The sequence below is a fragment of the Helianthus annuus genome, chromosome 2, assembly GCF_002127325.2.
Source record: "Helianthus annuus cultivar XRQ/B chromosome 2, HanXRQr2.0-SUNRISE, whole genome shotgun sequence".
Taxonomy (NCBI): domain Eukaryota; kingdom Viridiplantae; phylum Streptophyta; class Magnoliopsida; order Asterales; family Asteraceae; genus Helianthus; species Helianthus annuus.
Genome location: NC_035434.2, coordinates 52,855,379 through 52,873,905, shown reverse-complemented (window position 1 = coordinate 52,873,905; position 18,527 = coordinate 52,855,379). Strand labels below are relative to the sequence as shown.

The 18,527-nt window shown below is 39.6% G+C and overlaps 1 protein-coding gene across 1 annotated transcript; it reads left to right on the top strand.

Annotated features, from left to right (window-relative positions):
* Positions 1-15,108: 15,108 nt before the first annotated feature.
* LOC110892175 lies at positions 15,109-16,219 on the top strand. Its single transcript, XM_022139460.2, has 2 exons — positions 15,109-15,637; positions 15,994-16,219. The coding sequence occupies exons 1-2, from the start codon at positions 15,318-15,320 to the stop codon at positions 16,133-16,135; spliced, it is 462 nt and encodes a 153-aa protein (XP_021995152.1). The 5' UTR covers positions 15,109-15,317; the 3' UTR covers positions 16,136-16,219.
* Positions 16,220-18,527: the final 2,308 nt, after the last annotated feature.

Below are 18,527 nucleotides of genomic sequence, written 5' to 3'. Positions count from 1 at the left end.
TGCCCCTCTGTACCACCCCACGGGCCACAAGTTATGCACCCTTCGGAATCTCCCGAAGATCCCTGCGAATCAAGCAAAATATAGTAAATTTAGAGTTTAAACAATTTAAAATAAAGAGATGGAAAGTACATAAAAAAATGAAGCCACACCATCTCTATTGAACAAACAGATGAAAGAGAAACTATGAGGTATTGCAATATATAATACTGGTGTGTGCTGACTGTTAAGGCATGGAAAATGAACAAGCAGACCAAATGTCTCATAAACCAGCGACAAAGAAGGATTTAGACCAGCCATGGTTATTTGTATCTGTATTCCTTGGAAACTTAATCTTAAGAGTTAAAAGCCTGGTTGGTGCCTATAGTTTGTCATTTTCACAGAAATGGCCTTAAAGGTTCAATAATTACAAAGTTGGTTGTAGTAGTTGCAATTTTTAAACACGAGTAATCCTTATCATTAACCTAAATTAAGTATCTCAGTTAAATGTGTGTAAAATGTCTAGTTTACCCCTAAGATTATAAAATACAAACAAAAATAATTGGTCCCATCCCATCCTATCTTCTTCTTCCCCACTCCACTACCACATGTTACAGCATTTGTATCTCATAAACGAAACTTTTAATCCTATTACAAGAGCTAGAATGAAATCATGAAACTTGAATTAATTAGACATATAATATTTTACTAGATTATTAGACCAGTATACTACACAGGTTTAAGGATATAAAATTATAAATTATTTAATTTTATATTGTTCGTAAATTTACATAAGTGATTTATTTTACCATAGATGACGCAAGAGTTGGTCATTGGTAAAACCCGATTCTTTTAGAAACAAACCAACTATACATAGCAAAACATAGGGCGAGAGGAAACTGTATTCTTGTCAATTTAGACGGAATCCTTATATTTGGCGGTATTAAACGAAATCCAGGGATAAACGTTCGAGTGCCAGTATTACTTCCGGATAATATGATGCCTTAATAACATGATCAAACAGTGATAGGACCTGAAATCGAGTTCCATTACATAAACCGTTAATTCCATCAATATTTCTTGATAACGTCACTGAAACACTGACCTTTAGTAATTATCAATGGTTTGGCAAGCCTAAATATATAACTCCATTTAGGACATCTAGTGAGTATAGACTTGCATTAAATTATTATTGATTATAAGCCTGTGTATTACACAGATCTAAAGATAGAAATCATGTAACTTTACAACATCTGCACAAATTTAGACAAGTGATTTATTTTTATACGTGCACCAATTTATATAACTTAGTTATTCTTTTTCTCTGTCGGGAAGCAATGAAAGTAAGTGATCATTTACTTTCTGTACAACTTCGTTCATAGCAAGTATGACTCTGTTATTAAAAATTTCAGATTTTTTTTTTTTTTTGAAATACTGAAGAATAATAGTGGTAGTATGGTATTTTATGGTATGTTAATAGAAAAGGTAACCTCTATGCTTTGGTAAAGTTAAAACTGTTATTAGCGGTGATGTTTATATAGATTGCCATTTAAATAAACATGGATAACTTGGGATTAACTATTCTTTTTTAATTTTGAAATCATGATATGCATTTTGATAATAGATCTGAAAATTAGAGTCATAAATGCAATGGTTATGTTCTCTGATTGGATTGATCGAACCTGTTGAGAACCTAATTATCTTTACATCATTTAAATATTGAAGTTGTTTACAATACAATATATTAATGATAATAATATTAGATATTAATATAATAAATAATATTTAAATAATACTATTGGTAAATTAATATAATTCATAACACATCTTAAAAAATGAAGTACCGTTATTAATTATAATATTAGATACCTATTAGAATTATTGTAGAACTAAATATTATATTAATTATATTTAACTAATATAATATTAAATTAAAGGAGAGAATGCTATTCACATCATGAATAAAGAAAAACTATAGTATTAATATTTATAATGTTTAAATATATTATATTTGCAATAATATAATTTATATTAATGTTTTTATCGCTAATATTAATTTAGAATATTTTGTTATTCATTCATTGCGAAAATTTAAAATATTTTGAGTATTCAAATAAAACTAATCAAATAATATACATCTAATATTGATAAAAGAATACTTTTAATGTCACATGGCATTCTTTTCATTGATTTAGTAATAATAAAGGTACATGTCATTTGCTACTTCAATCTTACAATTTTTATTTATATTTTTTAATTTAATTCTTTTATTTAAAAAATATAAATAAAAATTGTAAGATTAAAGTAGCAAATGACATGTGGCTTTATTATTACTAAATCAATGAAAAGAATGTCATGTGGCATTAAAAATATTCTTTTATTAATATTATAATTTATTTTTTTTAACTGCAATAATGTAATATCACATAAAAATGGATAGCAGGAAATTCGCAAAAAGCCCCAGAACAATGTGACGGAAACAACAAAAACCCGAGCTATACAAACACCCAAACCAATTAACAAAACTTTGCCAAAATTAAACTTTATTAGCACTAAAGAAAGGATTAACTTGACATTAGTCTGAAATGACTAAAACCTTTGTAGCCCAATTAGGTTGGAGGGGGCGCCTCAGGGGTGGGGTGAACAGGTTGTTACCCCATTTTGAGGACACCACTGCCACCCTATGTCACACCCTAACAGAAGGCGTAAACTTCAGGGCATGGCACTTAGCAAAACAGATTGTCTAGGAGAAATCCATAACAACTAATTTTACCAAATATTTAATTTAAGTCCCATACCATAACATACTTAGCAAATCAGTTAATACAGATATTGTATCTCACAGACAAAATAACTTGTTTCGACGACTCATATTTTAAATAAAAGTAAATTGTTCGTTTGTTTCTAGACTCTTCCTAACTCGGTTCCTCATAGAAAGCATCCTAGCAGATAGCATCCTAAACACCTGTCACATACGTTAAAATACGGGTCAATACACATAGTGTAAAGGTGAGCATACAAGTTTGATAATAGCATAATAGAGTTCGAAATAGTTTACGCATAACCAGCATGTAACATGTACAAACTGAAGGCAAGTAGGTTATCGACAGAGAAATATGCAAAGACGTGACTGCGAGTTGTACAATGCGCAACACATATCCCCACTGGGACACGTGAAGTAAAGCCCTTAACAACCCCTCTCCACGATAGGTGCTGAGTCCAAACTATAGTACTATCATTGCTAAGGTGTCAGGCAACAATCACTGTCTTAACATAACATACAAGCATTCATCGAATAACATGTAATACATACGAGAACGATTAGCGTATAAATAGCGTTTGCGTTGTGTGTAGATTGTGATTTAGAATAAGTAATGTATGTAACACCCAAAAGTGCGTAAAGCAAAAAGGGTTCGAGTATACTCACAGATTGTGTTTAACAAATAAACACAGCCTTGGATTGAAGGGAGCGCTGAGAGAGATTAGCCTAAACAATTAACGATAGCATGAACGATAAGCGGCGCGTAAAACGGTGCAAAGTGGTAAGTGTCGAATGGTAATCCGATCGGATGGCAATCCGATCTGATGGCCAGTCGATCGAATGTCAATCCATTCATATGGTCATCCGATCGGAAGGCCATTCGATTGGATTGACACCTCATTTGGTGAGGATGTGTTTGTGTTTGTGTATGATGGTTTGTCTTTTAAAGTTTTCGTTGTAGCATTTTGAAAACAGAGAAGTATCTCTACCCTTCAGGTCGATCGATCGAACGACGGTTCGATCGGGTGATGATCCGTTCGGCGAGGTATTTCTCACAGAACAAGTTCACAGCAGTGTTGTCACTCGATCGGATAGTCTACCGATCGGGTGGCAATCCGTTAGAACTAGTAATGCATTAAACACGTTGAAAATTGTTTAAGTGTTGAAGTCACAAATGTCACACGGTCGGACGGTCGTTCGATCGGATGGCAATCCGATCGGGCAGCAATCCGTTCGACGTTCAAAAATTTGAAAAGTTTAAGAGAAAGGTTAAGTGTGGGACCAAGTGCAAGCCGATCGGACGACAATCCGATCGGACGACAATCCGTCCCAACGGCCTGATCGTCTTGACACTTGATTGTTTTGAAGGTTTGCAGTTTTGATCGAGACGATGTGTAACGTGCCAAACAACAGAGACCTCGTCAAGACTCAAGTGACCCGATCGGACAGGAACCACCCCTAGTCCGACCAGCTAACTGTTCCAGACGATGTTTCATGTTTAACCCAATATCGGTAGTCTCCTTGATAGAATTTAGATCTTGAACCGACTCATCACTAAGAAAGAGTAGAAGATCAGAACGAGCTCCGATTCTATCGGTTTTTGAGTGCATTGAGTGTAAAAGAGTTGAAAGAAAGTTAGAAACCATCTTTCAATCCTTTTCACCGTGAATATGTTCAGATCTATGCAAGATCTTTGTTCATTCATGTGGAAATCGTCCAGATCTAAGTTGTTCTTGGTGGGTTGAAGTCAAAACATGAAGTTCATAAGAACTCCATGATGACATCACCCTAGAACACCTCAAATCCGTTGATTTCACGGTTAAAAGTTAAGATTCAAATGATAGAAAGGTGAAGGTGTGTGTATAGAGCATAGAAGTACAAGATTTAGGTTGAAAACTTACAAGAATCGCGAGATATCAAGAGAAAGAAGAGATTGAGTGCGGCTGGTTCGAGTGAGAGCTGCCACATCAAGTGATGTGACAAGTGAGGGTATTTATAGGGTTTCCCAAAAAGGAAAGTACAAGGGATCGCGTGGGTCACCGATCGGATGAATGTCCGATCGAGTAGCAATCCGATCGGTTAACCATCAGATCGAGCGGTCACTCGATCGAGTAGCTCTGACGATTCGAGTTTCGGCGTTTCGTTTTGTGCGTTGGGTTTTGCGATGCGTGCTTCGATTTAGCGATGCGATAGAATTACCCATTAGTTACACAAATAACCTAACTACTATATCAACATACAATCATCCTATGTAACTTGCGTTAGCGTTTGCGATTTAATTGCGATTGTGTTTCAATTAATCACCATAAATATAAAGTAAACATGCACAAGTAACACATAAGTAACACACACACGTAAAACTATACTCAGAACGTATAATTCGGGTTGCGAATGCGATTGCGATGCGATAAGAGATAAAGCGATTAAACCATGCAATAAATAGCGATAAATCTCGATCATTAACATGTACTCCACATAATACAACTAATGCGATAAAATAAATAGATTATCTATAAGTCAAAGAAGTCAAAACAGGAGTTGAGCAAGGAGTGGCGGATCGCAATTAGCAATCTTTTCTTCCTTCGACTTCAATCTTGACTTTGACTTTGACTTTCGAAACACGGGGTGTTACAGCCTCCCCTACTTAAGGGAATTTTGTCCAGAAATTAGGCTTTAGCTGTAACAAACAACTGTGGGTACTTCGCCTTCATGTCGCTTTCGAGTTCCCAGGTTAACTATGCGCCTCGTTTGCCTTCCCATCGGACCTTCACAATGGGAATGCGTGAGCGCCTGAGCTATTTGGTTTCTCGGTCCATGATCTTGACAGGCTTCTCCACGAAGTGTAATGTTTCGTTCACTTGAAGATCCTCCAACGGAACCTGCAAATCATGCTCAGCCAGGCACTTTCTAAGGTTCGATACATGGAAAGTCGGGTGGACGTTGTTAAGTTCCTCCGGTAGTTCGAGTCTGTAGGCCACTTTTCTGACCCTTTCTAGAATCTTAAAGGGTCCAACATATCGAGGCGCGAGCTTCCCTCTCTTGTCGAATCTGACCACACCCTTCCAAGGTGATAGCTTTAGGAGTACATGCCCGCTAACGTCAAATTCAAGGGGCTTGCGTCCTCATCGGCGTAACTTTTATGACGACTCCGAGCTTTCAGCAGGTTGTCTCGAATTTGGAGGATTTTTTCGGTCATTTCTTGCAGTAGCTTGGGACCGGTTAGCTGCGCAGCCCCGAACGGAGCATTTGTATACTAGAATGATAATTGTTATCGTATGAGAATTCGACTAAAGGAAATTATGCATCCCAATTACCACCGAAATCTATGACACACGAACGGAGCATGTCTTCAAGGGTACGAATCGTTCTTTCAGTCTGACCGTCGGTTTGGGGATGGAATGCGGTACTTAGATTAAGTGTAGTACCGAGAGCAGATTGAAACGTTTCCCAAAGACGCGAGGTAAACCGACCGTCGCAGTCAGAGATGATGTCACGAGGCGTCCCATGTCGACAAATGATCTCGTTGGTGTAGATTCGGGCAAACTTTTCTACCTTGTAGTCTTCTCGAATTGGCAGAAAATGAGCAGATTTAGTCAAACAGTCAACGACAATCCAGATGCTATCATGACCAGAGATTGTACGCGGGAGTTTCGTATTAAAGTCCATGGCTATACTCTCCTATTTCCACATGGGAATTTCGGGCTAGACGAGTAAGCTAGAGGGTCTTTGGTGCTCGGCCTTGACTTTTGAGCAAGTCAGGCACCTTGAAACATAGAGAGTGATATCTTTCTTCATGCTCGGCCACCAGTACTTGTAGCGAAGGTCCTGGTATATTTTATCGGCACCGAGATGAATAGAATATCGAGACTTATGGGCTTCGTCCATTAGAATCTGTCGTAAATCGGTCCGTTTAGGGATCCAAATTCGGTCCAGATAATGGAATATCCCATTCGACTTATTCACTAGCTGGGCTCCATCGTTGAGAATCCTTTCCTTCTTCAAAGTGCACTCGGTAAAGCAAGCATGTTGGGCTTCGCGGATGAGAGTTTCGAGATGATGCTGAGCGTGAACATTACGAATGCTATGCAAGTAGCTTCGTCTGCTGAGAGCGTCGACAACATTTGCTTTGCCAGGATGATAACGAATCTCCCAGTCGTAATCATTGAGAAGTTTCACCCATCGGTGTTGACGCATATTCAGTTCTTTCTGGCTGAAGATGTGTTGTAGGCTCCTATGGTCGGTGAAGACCGTACACTTTGTACCATAAAGGTAGTGTCGCCAAATTTTCAACCCAAAAACAACTGCGCCTAGCTCGAGGTCATGGGTTGTATAGTTCTTCTCGTGGATCTTGAGCTGACGAGACGCGTAAGCGATAACCTTGTCCCATTGCATGAGGACGCAACCAAGACCAAGGTTCGAGGCATCGCAATAGACAACGAAGTCATCGTTTCCGTCGGGTAAAGCGAGGACGGTAGCATTGCAAAGCATATGCTTGAGGGTTTGAAAGGCAGTCTCTTGTCCAGTTCCCCAGACAAAAGGCTTGTCCTTGTGCATGAGAGAGGTAAGCGGCACGACGATTTTATAGAATCGTTTGATAAATCGGCAATAACAGCCCGCTAGTCCAAGAAAAGAATGGACTTCAGACGGGTTCTTAGGCGTTATCCAACTCTTAACAGCTTCGATCTTCGCGGGATCGACATGAATACTTTTATTGAAAATATGAGCGACGAATTCAACCTCCTCCAGCCAGAATTCACGCTTGGAGAACTTGGCATAGAGTCAATTTCCTTGGAGTAGTTCGAGAACAAAACGTAGATGTTGCGCGTGTTCGGCTTTCGACTTGGAATAGATCAGAATATCATCGATGAACACAACGAAGAAGCGGTCAAGAAATGGTTTACACAAGCGATTCATCAGATTCATGAAAACCGCGGGTGCGTTGGTTAAACCAAAAGGCATAACAACGAACTCATAGTGGTCGTGTCGAGTGCGAAAAGCGGTTTTGGGTATATCCTCCTCTTGACTGCGAAGTTTGTGATAGCCTAAGCGTAGATCGATTTTCGAGAAATACATAGCACCTTGCAATTGATTGAACAAATCATCGATTCGAGGCAGGGGATAGTGATTCTTGATTGTTAGCTTACTTAATTCCCTGTAGTCGATGCACATCCAGAACGACCCATCCTTCTTTTTGACAAAAAGGACTGGTGCGCCCCAAGGAGAGGTGCTAGGGCGAATGAAGCCTTTATCAAGTAATTCCTGAAGCTGACTCGAGAGTTCACACATTTCGGACGGAGCGAGTCGATAAGGGGCTCTAGCAACAGGGTTGGCTCCAGGAATGAGGTCGATGCGAAAGTCGATATCACGACTTGGGGGGTAAACCGGGTAATTCATCGGGAAAGACGTTGGGAAATTCACAAACAACGGGGACATCTTTCACACCAGGATTACCTTTCTTTCCCTTCTCCGCTACTACAATGTTGGCCAAGAAAGCTTTGTATTCCTTGCGGAGATACTTGCTAGCTTGGACACACGACATGAGTTGGAGTTTCTTCGACGCAACTTCACCATAAACACACAATAGATCACCAGTAGCGAGCAAGAAGCGAATCATCTTAGCGAAAGAAACAACTTCAGCACGATTTTCGCGAAGGAAATCCACGCCTACTATGACGTCAAAACTACCGAGCTGCATCGGAAAAAGATCGATAGGAAAGATGTGATTGTTGAGTTCAAGATTACAATCACGAAGGACAGAATTGACAGCGACGGTTCTTCTGGTGGCAACTTCAACATCGAATGACGAAGGGAGATGGGCGCGCTTACGATTAAGGAGCTTTTCGAATCCTAACGACACAAAACAGTTATCGGCACGAATATCAAATAAACACGAAGCACATATATACCATTCACAAGGAACGTACCATTGACCACATTGTTGTAGGCTTGAGCTTGATGGACGTTAATGTTGAAAGTTCGTCCGCGTGCTGCTTGCTGTTGCTACTGCTGCTGGGGCTCTTGCTTCACCACCCTTTTCGGGGACATGTTCGTGAAGTGGTAGGGATCACCACACGCGAAGCAAGCTCTAGCATGGGCCGCGGGTGCAGGAGCCGCTTGTTGTCCTTGAGGAGCGGGAAGTAGAGCTTGATGAGCCAGAGTTGGAGCTGTAGCTTGACGAGGACCAGTACGGCAGTTAGCGGTGAAGTGGTCGTACATGTTGCAATGCACACAATATTGACAGGCGATTCCCACTGGATGATGGTAGGTAGATGTTGGGCAAGTAGGGTGAGCACCAGTATATGCACGCTTTGCCGGCGGTGCATAGGTAACTGGTGCTGCAGCTGGTCGGTGTTGAGGTTGCTGCTGAGCTGGTACAGCTTGAAGCGGGGCAGCGGTGGTGACAACACAGTTCTTGTTGTTGTTCTTCCTCTTGATACGAGAGGACTTTGAGGATTGCGGAGCGGCAACGGTTTCAGCGGATGCGACGGTTGTAGCTTGATGCAGGTTCTTTGAGGCTTTGTCCCAGACACCAGCCTTGACTCGCTTATCATTGATTTCAGCGGCGAGCAGAAAGGTCTCCTCGATGGTCATTGTCTTGGCAGGTCAGATTATGCTGAGCTGCTTGAAGCGAGCAGTCAGAGCTGCGCTATCACCGTCCTTCTGCTTCAGATGCAAGAACTCGTCCTCTGGCTTTTGGAGTTCATGGGGAGGGCAGAACTCTTTCATCATCAGGTCCTTCAACTCATTCCACGATAGTCCATAAGCTGCGTCGTTTCCCCTCTTGTTTCTCTCGGCCGTCCACCAGTCTAATGCGCGGGACTGGAAGACGCCAGTGGCGTTAACAGTTCAGAGGTTGTCAGGACAGTTGCTCTGTGGCAGAGTGACTTCTATCGAATCGAACCATTGAAACATGGCCGTAGGACCATCTTCGCCGATAAATTCTTTTGGACCGCAAACTTTGATCTGCTTGAAGCTAAAAGCAAATATGGCGAATCCGTCCTAGACTCTTCAGACGTTTTGCTACCACTTTCGTTTAGTTCGCTGACGATCTGGGGGATGACTTTCGCTATTTACTTAGCGACTAGAGAGTTGATGCATTTGTCATCGTGGTTGCGGCGCGCTGATCGTGAGTGAAATGATCCAAATGATGACATTGTCTGCAATAGACAACGCCATAGGATTCAAAACGCTATTTCGATTAACCTATTATAGTCTAGCGAAACATCAAAAGCTACCTTATATAAAGCACAGGAACACGTCTACCATACAAGCACATAACCACATAACCACATATTCACATAACACATAACACGTAGGAGCACATAATCCACAGAAGTACGTAAAACATAGAAGCATATAAGCACATGAGGCAGTCAGAATACAGAAAGCTATCATTCCAGGTTCGCACGTGTTCGAGAATAGCGATTGCGATTAGCGAGCATACAGCGAGTAGTATAGCATAGTGACATAACATGCAATCATCCATAAGTAGCAACGATTTGTTAGTGTATTGAGATAGATGTGCAGTGCGATCGTGTGTGTCGATCAAAGCGAGTAGCGAAAAGCATATAAATCACCAAAAATCAAAACATATAAAGAGATAAAACCACATAAGTCCACATAAAACGACAAATATCAATGTCAGCAGTTGCGGGCTCAAAATTGAAACACATAAATCGGCGATTTGCGAGCTTCAAATCAAAAATAGATTGTCCTAGGATCGATGGACATTGACTACCCAAAGTGACTCGACTATTCTAAAGGACACCGAGTCTGCGTTTTGGCCTAATGAACTATGCTCTATCACCGTGGTACGGTTAATGGCATGCATACCTTCGGCTAATCACGCACTCGAGTCGTTGAAATCCATCGAGACTTTGGTGAGAGTTTTGTAAAACCAAGATAGAGTTCGGAACAAGTCGTCAAGGTTCGGGTTTCACCCCTGACTTAATAGCTTAGTTCCTGTTTTGATAAAATAGAGAAGAAAATTTGCGTTAAAGTGCGGATTTCACTCTTGATTCAACGTAAATTCTCCTATTTATAGATAAAAGTGCGGTTCGAACGAGCGATTTAATCGAGAGTTTACGGTTTTCACACCTAGTCTCGATCCGTAAAGCCCTTTACAACCCCTTTCCACGACAGGTGCTGAGTCCAAACTATAGTACTATCATTGCTAAGGTGTCAGGCAACAATCACTGTGTTAACACAACATACAAGCATTCATCGAATAACACGTAATACATGCGAGAGCGATTAGCGTATAACTAGCGTTTGCGTTGTGTGTAGATTGTGATTTAGAATAAGTAACATATGTAACACCTAAAAGTGCATAAAGCAAAAAGGGTTCGAGTATACTCACAGATTGTTTTTAACAAATAAACACAGCCTTGGATTGAAGGGAGCGCTGAGAGAGATTAGCCTGAACAGTTAACGATAGCATGAACGATAAGCGGTGCGTAAAACGGTGCAAAGTGGTAAGTGTCGAATGGTAGTCCGATTGGATAGCAATCCGATCGGATGGCCAGTCGATCGGATGTCAATCCATTCGGATGGTCATCCGATCGCATGGCCATTCGATTGGATTGACACCTCGTTTGGCGACGATGTGTTTGTGTATGATGGTTTTTCTTTTGAAGTTTTCGTTGTAGCATTTTGAAAACAGAGAAGTATCTGTACCCTTCAGGTCGTTCGATTGAACGGCGGTTCGATCAGGTGACGATCCGTTCTGCGAGGTATTTCTCAGAGAACAAGTTCACAGCAGTGTTGTCACTCGATCGGATGGTCTACCGATCAGGTGGCAATCCGTTAGAACTAGTAATGCATTGAACACGTTGAAAATTGTTTAAGTGTTGAAGTCCCAAACGTCACACGGTCGGACGGTCGTTTGATCGGATGGCAATCCGATCGGGCAGCAATCCGTTCGACGTTCAAAACTTTGAAAAGTTTAAGAGAAAGGTTAAGTGTGGGACCAAGTGCAAGCCGATCGGACGGCTGTCCGATCGGATAGCAATCCGATCGGACGCAATCCGTCTCAACGGCCTGATCGTCTTGACACTTGATTGTTTTGAAGGTTTGCAGTTTTGATCGAGACGATGTGATAACGTGCCAAACAACAGAGACCTCGTCAAGACTCAAGTGACCCGATCGGACAGGAACCACCCTAGTTCGACCAGCTAACTGTTCGAGAGGATGTTTCACGTTTAACCCGAAATGGTAGTCTCCTGGATAGAATTCAGATCTTGAACCGACTCATCACTAAGAAAGAGTAGAAGATCAGAACGAGCTCTGATTCTACCGGTTTTTGAGTGCATTGAGTGTAAAAGAGTTGAAAAAAAGTTAGAAACCATCTTTCAATCCTTTTCACCATGAATATGTTCAGAGCTATGCAAGATCTTTGTTCATTCATGTGGAAATCGTCCAGATCTAAGTTGTTCTTGATGGGTTGAAGTCAAAACATGAAGTTCATAAGAACTCCATGATGACATCACCCTAGAACACCTCAAATCCGTTGATTTCACAGTTAAAAGTTAAGATCCAAAAGATAGAAAGGTGAAGGAGTGTGTATAGAGCATAGAAGTACAAGATTTAGGTTGAAAACTTACAAGAATCGCGAGAAATCGAGGAAAGAAGAGCTTGAGTGCGGCTGGGTCGAGTGAGAGCTGTCACATCAAGTGATGTGACAAGTGAGGGTATTTATAGGGTTTCCCAAAAAGGAAAGTACAAAGGATCATGTGGGTCACCGATCGGATGTCTAACATCCGCCAAAATGGGTTCCCAAAATCCGACCCGTTTTGAAAATCCGAATCCTAGTCTTTGAAACCTTAGAATTTTTTCGTGAATTTATTTTACCGAATTAGAAACTCTATGCTATTGATATAATTATCAATGTAGTTATTTAATTAATTAATTTAATTAATTTAAAAGTTTATAAATATATAAACAAGTTAATTATTAATGGTTAAAAATGAGTTTCTAATTTTTTTACCAAGTTAGTCCAGCCTTTAAAAGTCAAGGGACCAAAGTGTAGGGTTTAAAAGTTTTGTGAAAAAGAAAAGAAAAGAAATGTGGACCACGGGACTCGAAGCCGGGTCTACACATCCAACAAACAACAACTTAACCGCTCCACCTCTGTCTTCATATTAAACAAGTAACCTACCTTTTAAAATTTAAATGAGCGTTAATTTCACTTCATTTTCAAGTTTGCAGCCAAAGAAACAGTTGACCGAAGACCATCATTATTTCTTTCCTTTTCTTTCTCACTGATTACTCGGGATATAAATCGATTTCGCGTTTTCTTTCTCGCCCAAGACTATTTAGGACAACACGCTGATTTGTCGGGGTTGATTGATCAGTTACGCATGTTACCATTTCTTCACCAAGTAACAACCGCTGATTGTTCGGAATTAGCTATAAATTCCGCGTTCCATTTTTATCCGAATCAAGAACCTGCTTATATAACATCTAGGGCTGGCCCTTTGGGCTTCACACCCTAGGCACAGGACTAGGGCCACCCAAATTAAAAGGCCTCCAATTTTGTAGTAGGTTTCTTTAACACTAGGACCATTTTTAGTTTTTTTTAACAGATGATAACTTAAATTGATTAAAGGCCCACCGCCCAAACTAAATACGTCGGACATACTCTTGAATGGCGGTTGATTATATGGAAAAAGGAAACCTCGTAAACTGCGGCAGTGAACATGAAGCATCGATTGAAACATGTGCGCAGTTGAGTAATCCGACGTCGATGGAATCATTATTCATCATGAACTTGAATCGTCGATTGAAACAGGTAAATTAATGGCTCTCTTTATACTCTTTTACATATATATTGTGATTGTTAACAGTTGTTTCATTAATAAAACATCAAGGTTAATTTGTTGATTATATATAAACAAACCCTCATTTCATCATCGAATATTAAGTCAAATATTCAGTTTTATATCTTCGATTTGGCAGGCTTGGAAATTAGTTTTGATTTGTCGATTGGTTGGGTTGGAATTCGGACACTCAGTTTGATTTGACTATTCGATATTTGTGGCAGACGTGAATTCTTGGAACTCAGAGTCTCAGGTTAGATATCGTGGCTTGGAAATCGGTTTTGAGGTGACGATTTGGCTGGGTTGGAACTCAGACACTTAGTTTTGATTTGACAATTCAATATTGTGGCTGGCTTGGAACATGGCAGTGTGGGTGTGTCACTCAGGTTAGATAAGATATCTGATATCCTCATTTGTTATTATGGAATTAGTGCTTATTCTTGTTTCATTATTTGCTATTTTGTTGAATCACGTTAAATTGATCTTGTTGTTTAGGCATTAGGGCTTGGTTGTTTTTCTATTTTAATTTGTTGTTTAGGGAATTAGGGCTCATTATCAATCTCTTAAATAGATTTATATTTTACCAATGTCAAATCGAATTCGAACTTTTGAGTCGAGTCATGCAAAAAGGCAAAGAATAGGAGGGTTTTGTCACTAAATATGTTAAAAGGGTAATTTTGCAAAAAGGCCTCCACTTTGTAGTTTGCGTATGGTCTCTAAAAACATAGGAACGACCCTGATATCATCATCCCTCATCTCATAAACCTCACCTTTCACTCACTCACAAACACCCTCTCTGATTTGAAACCGCCGCCGCCGGAGACACGCGCCGCCGCCAGAGCACCGACCCGTCGCCGGAGCATTCGGAACTTGCCGGGGCCATCCAAAGCTACGGCGAAGATCGCTTCACTCGTTCTCGGTATACCCTTACCTTTAATCCCTTCATTGCACCTTATATATATGTACATATGTATCAATTGAACAGCAAATCTTTGGTTTTCATGTTAACAGTGGGATGGGTTGTTCGGCTGGGTTAAAATGAAGATGATAACAACTGTTGATCATTTTCAAATAAGATAAAAATTAATATATCTCCATGGGTTAGTGGGTGAGTACGTCAAGCCGAAATCACAAGTTCGATCCGAGCACCCACAAGTCCATGTATTATTTTTGTAACTCTTATATGTTAATTTATTTTAAAGGTTAACTTAAATAAGTTTTGGTTATTGATTTATGAGTAAACTGCAATTTTACCCCCTGGGGTTTAGGGCAATTAGCATGTCTACCCCTCCTAAGGAAATAATTGCAATTTTACTCCCCAAGGTTTGCTGTTATGTCACAAGTTTACCCCCTGTCGTCAGTCAACAGTTATTTGACTTTTATAGGCAAGGGTATTTTGGAAATCTTACCCTATATGTATTATTATTATTATTATTATTATTATTATTATTATTTTTATTATTATTATTATTCATAAAATCAAATTATCATCATCTTCTTCAAATAACTCACAACAGATCCATCATCATCATCTTCAAATTATAATCATCTTCAAGTAACTACGGTGTGGTTCTTATTCCTATGGCTCCTCCACCACTAGCCACCGCTCCTCCACCACTAGCCGCCGCTCCTCCACCACCGCAACCACCCACCCCCCTTCTTCCTTCAACCCACAAGAACTGATCTGAATCCAAACAAAGCATAAGAAGATTGTACAGTTGATTCAAATCACAAACCACCATTCGCTCCATACACAAACACAAATGCTGACAGATTCAGAGCTGCTACAACACCTCCACGATATCCTACGAACCTCCAACCTTGACACCGCCACCGGCGCCACCGTCCGCCGTATACTGGAGGACGAATTAGGTGTCGATTTGTCCGATAGGAAACCCTATATTAGACAACAAATTGATCTTTATCTTCAATCTAGGTATACGAATGGTAATACGGACGGATGCGGTGAGGAATTGGAGAATGTTAAGGTGGAGGAGAGTGATACTGGCGGAAGTTGTGATGAGGAGGGTGAAGATGAGCCTGATGAGGAGGATAGTGATGTTGATGACAAGAAGGTGAACAGGTGAGTGTGTTTTTTGTTAATATTGCATAATTAATTTGAGTATGATTAATTTGAGTATGATTAATTTGAGTCTGTATTGGAATGTGATCTTGTGTTCTTCTTAATATTGCACAGTTAATTTGAGTATGATTGCTTATGGAATGGGAAATTGTGTTTTTAATGTGTTTTTTTAATATTGCACAATTGATTTATGTCTAATTATTTGTCATGTTATGGAATGTGAAATTGTGAATCTCACATTTTGCTAGAAATTAATTGTTAATATTGCACAATTAATTTGAGTCTGATTAATTTGAGTATGTTATGAAATGTGAAATTGTGTTTTAATGTGTATTTGTTAATATTGCACAATTTAGCTCTGGGAAACCATCTGCACTCCAGCCGTCGAAGAAACACAACACGAAGAACGTGGTGGGTGGTTCAGTCGCTGCTTATTTGTACCATTTGTGGGTGGTGGCGGCTGATGGTGATGGGGGTACAACACTCAGATGGAATTGATCTTTTAATTGGTGAGTACAACACTCAGATTTTGTGCACATGATGGTGTTTAATTGGTGGTTTACTTATAACCAGGTGGGTGGTGGAGGCTGATGGTGGTGGAGGTGGGTGGTGGTGGAGGTGGGGGTGGGGGTAATTGTGCGACATAACAGGAATGTTGGGGGGAAATTGAAGGGTAATATAATCATTTCAAGTCATAGTTAAAAGATCTGTTAACAACTTTGACGCCGGGGGGTAAAGTTGCGACATAACAACAAACGTTGGGGGGTAAAATTGCAATTATTTCCTTAGGGGGGTAGACATGCCAATTGCCCTAAACCCAGGGGGTAAAATTGTAGTTTACTCTTGATTTATTATTAAATCTGGTAGGATTTTAAATCAGATCATATACATTGTTTTGTAACAACTAGACTGTTAACACTATAGAGATAAGAAAGAGAGATTGGGGAGATAGATATATCTTATTAATATGTAAAATGGATTACATATGCCTCTATTTATAGGCTTACAAGAATGGGGGTTAAATATATGGAGAGTCATATGAAAAGTGGATAGTCACACAATTAATACATAATAATTCATAACACTCCCCCTTGACTATACATGTGACAAAATAATATATTATTCTTATAATATGCTTGGTGATGCTGCTTCGTTAAAAACCTTGCCAGGAAAACCCAGTGGGATAAAACCATAGCTAAGGGAAAAAGAGTGCAGCGCGTATTATTCTCCCCCTGTTGATTTAAGCTCCTTGAGTTGACGCATCCCAATGCCATGAACCAGTTTCTTGAATGTAGAGGTCGAAAGTGATTTAGTAAACAAGTCTGCCAAATTATCGCTAGAACTAACTTGTTGGACAGTAATATCTCCATTGTTTTGTAAATCATGTGTGAAAAAGAACTTTGGTAAAATGTGCTTCGTTCTGTCACCTTTGATTTATCATTCCTTAAGTTGAGCAATGCATGTTACGTTGTCTTCATTTAAAATTGTCGGTCCCTCATCTCTCATAGAAATACCACAAGACCCACGAATGTGTTGTATTACACTTCTTAACCAAACACATTTTCGACTAGCTTCATGAATCACCAATATTTCTGCATGGTTAGATGATGTGGCTGTGATGGTTTACTTTACAGAACGCCATGAATAGTAGTGCCTCCACTTGTGAATAAATATCCAGTTTGAGATCGTCCAGTGTGAGGATCAGACAAATACCCTGCATCTGCAAAACCAACCAAACTTGTTGTCGATTGGTTAGTAAAATACAACCCCATATCTTTTGTACCTTGAAGGTATCGAAATATTTGTTTTACCCCATTCCAATGCCTCTTTGTAGGGCATGAACTATATCTTGCCAATAAATTTATAGAAATGATATATTTGGTCGTGTATGACTAGCAAGAAACATTAGTGCACCAATTGCACTTAAATATGGTACTTCTGGACCAATAATTTCCTTTCCATCGTTCGGAGGTCGGAATGGGTCTTTCTCAACATCAAGAGATCTTACAACCATTAGGATACTCAATGGATGTGATTTTTCCATATAAAACCTTCTAAGTAACTTTTCTATGTAGTTTTGTTGATGTACAAGAATTCCATCCTTGAGGTGTTCGATTTGTAACCCGAGACAAAATTTTGTCTTTCCAAGGTCTTTCATTGAAGGTATCGAAATATTTGTTTTACCCCATTCCAATGCCTCTTTGTAGGGCATGAACTATATCTTGCCAATAAATTTATAGAAATGATATATTTGGTTGTGTATGACTAGCAAGAAACATTAGTGCACCAATTGCACTTAAATATGGTACTTCTGGACCAATAATTTCCTTTCCATCGTTCGGAGGTCGGAATGGGTCTTTCTCGACATCAAGAGATCTTACAACCATTGGGGTACTCAATGGATGTGATTTTCCATATAAAACCTTCTAAGTAACTTTTCTATGTAGTTTTGTTGATGTACAAGAATTCCATCCTTGAGGTGTTCGATTTGTAACCCGAGACAAAATTTTGTCTTTAGAAGGTCTTTCATTTCAAATTCTCTTTTCAAGCATTCAACCGCCTTTTGGAGCTCCCTTGGAGTTCCAATTATATTCAAGTCATCAACGTATACAACAATTATAACATATTCAGATTCTGACCTTTTTATGAAGATACACAGGCATATTGAATCATTTTTGTAACCTTCTTTCAACAAATACTCACTAAGGCGATTATATCACATACACCCAGAATGTTTTAGCCCATATAACGATTTGTTTAATTTAATTGAAAGATGTTCTCGAGAACTAGATGTACATGAGTTTGGTAATTTGAATCCTTCAGAGAGTTTCATGGAAATATCAGTATCAAGTGAGCCATAAAGGTAGGCTGTCACAACATCCATTAGGCG

What these genes read in the sequence shown, in the direction of transcription:
- LOC110892175 (XM_022139460.2), top strand. Translation starts at nt 15,318, where the DNA reads ATGCTGACAGATTCAGAGCTGCTACAACACCTCCACGATATCCTACGA. An exon ending in GATGACAAGAAGGTGAACAG is followed by an intron (nt 15,638 to 15,993) that starts GTGAGTGTGTTT and finishes TGCACAATTTAG; the next exon opens with CTCTGGGAAACCATCTGCAC.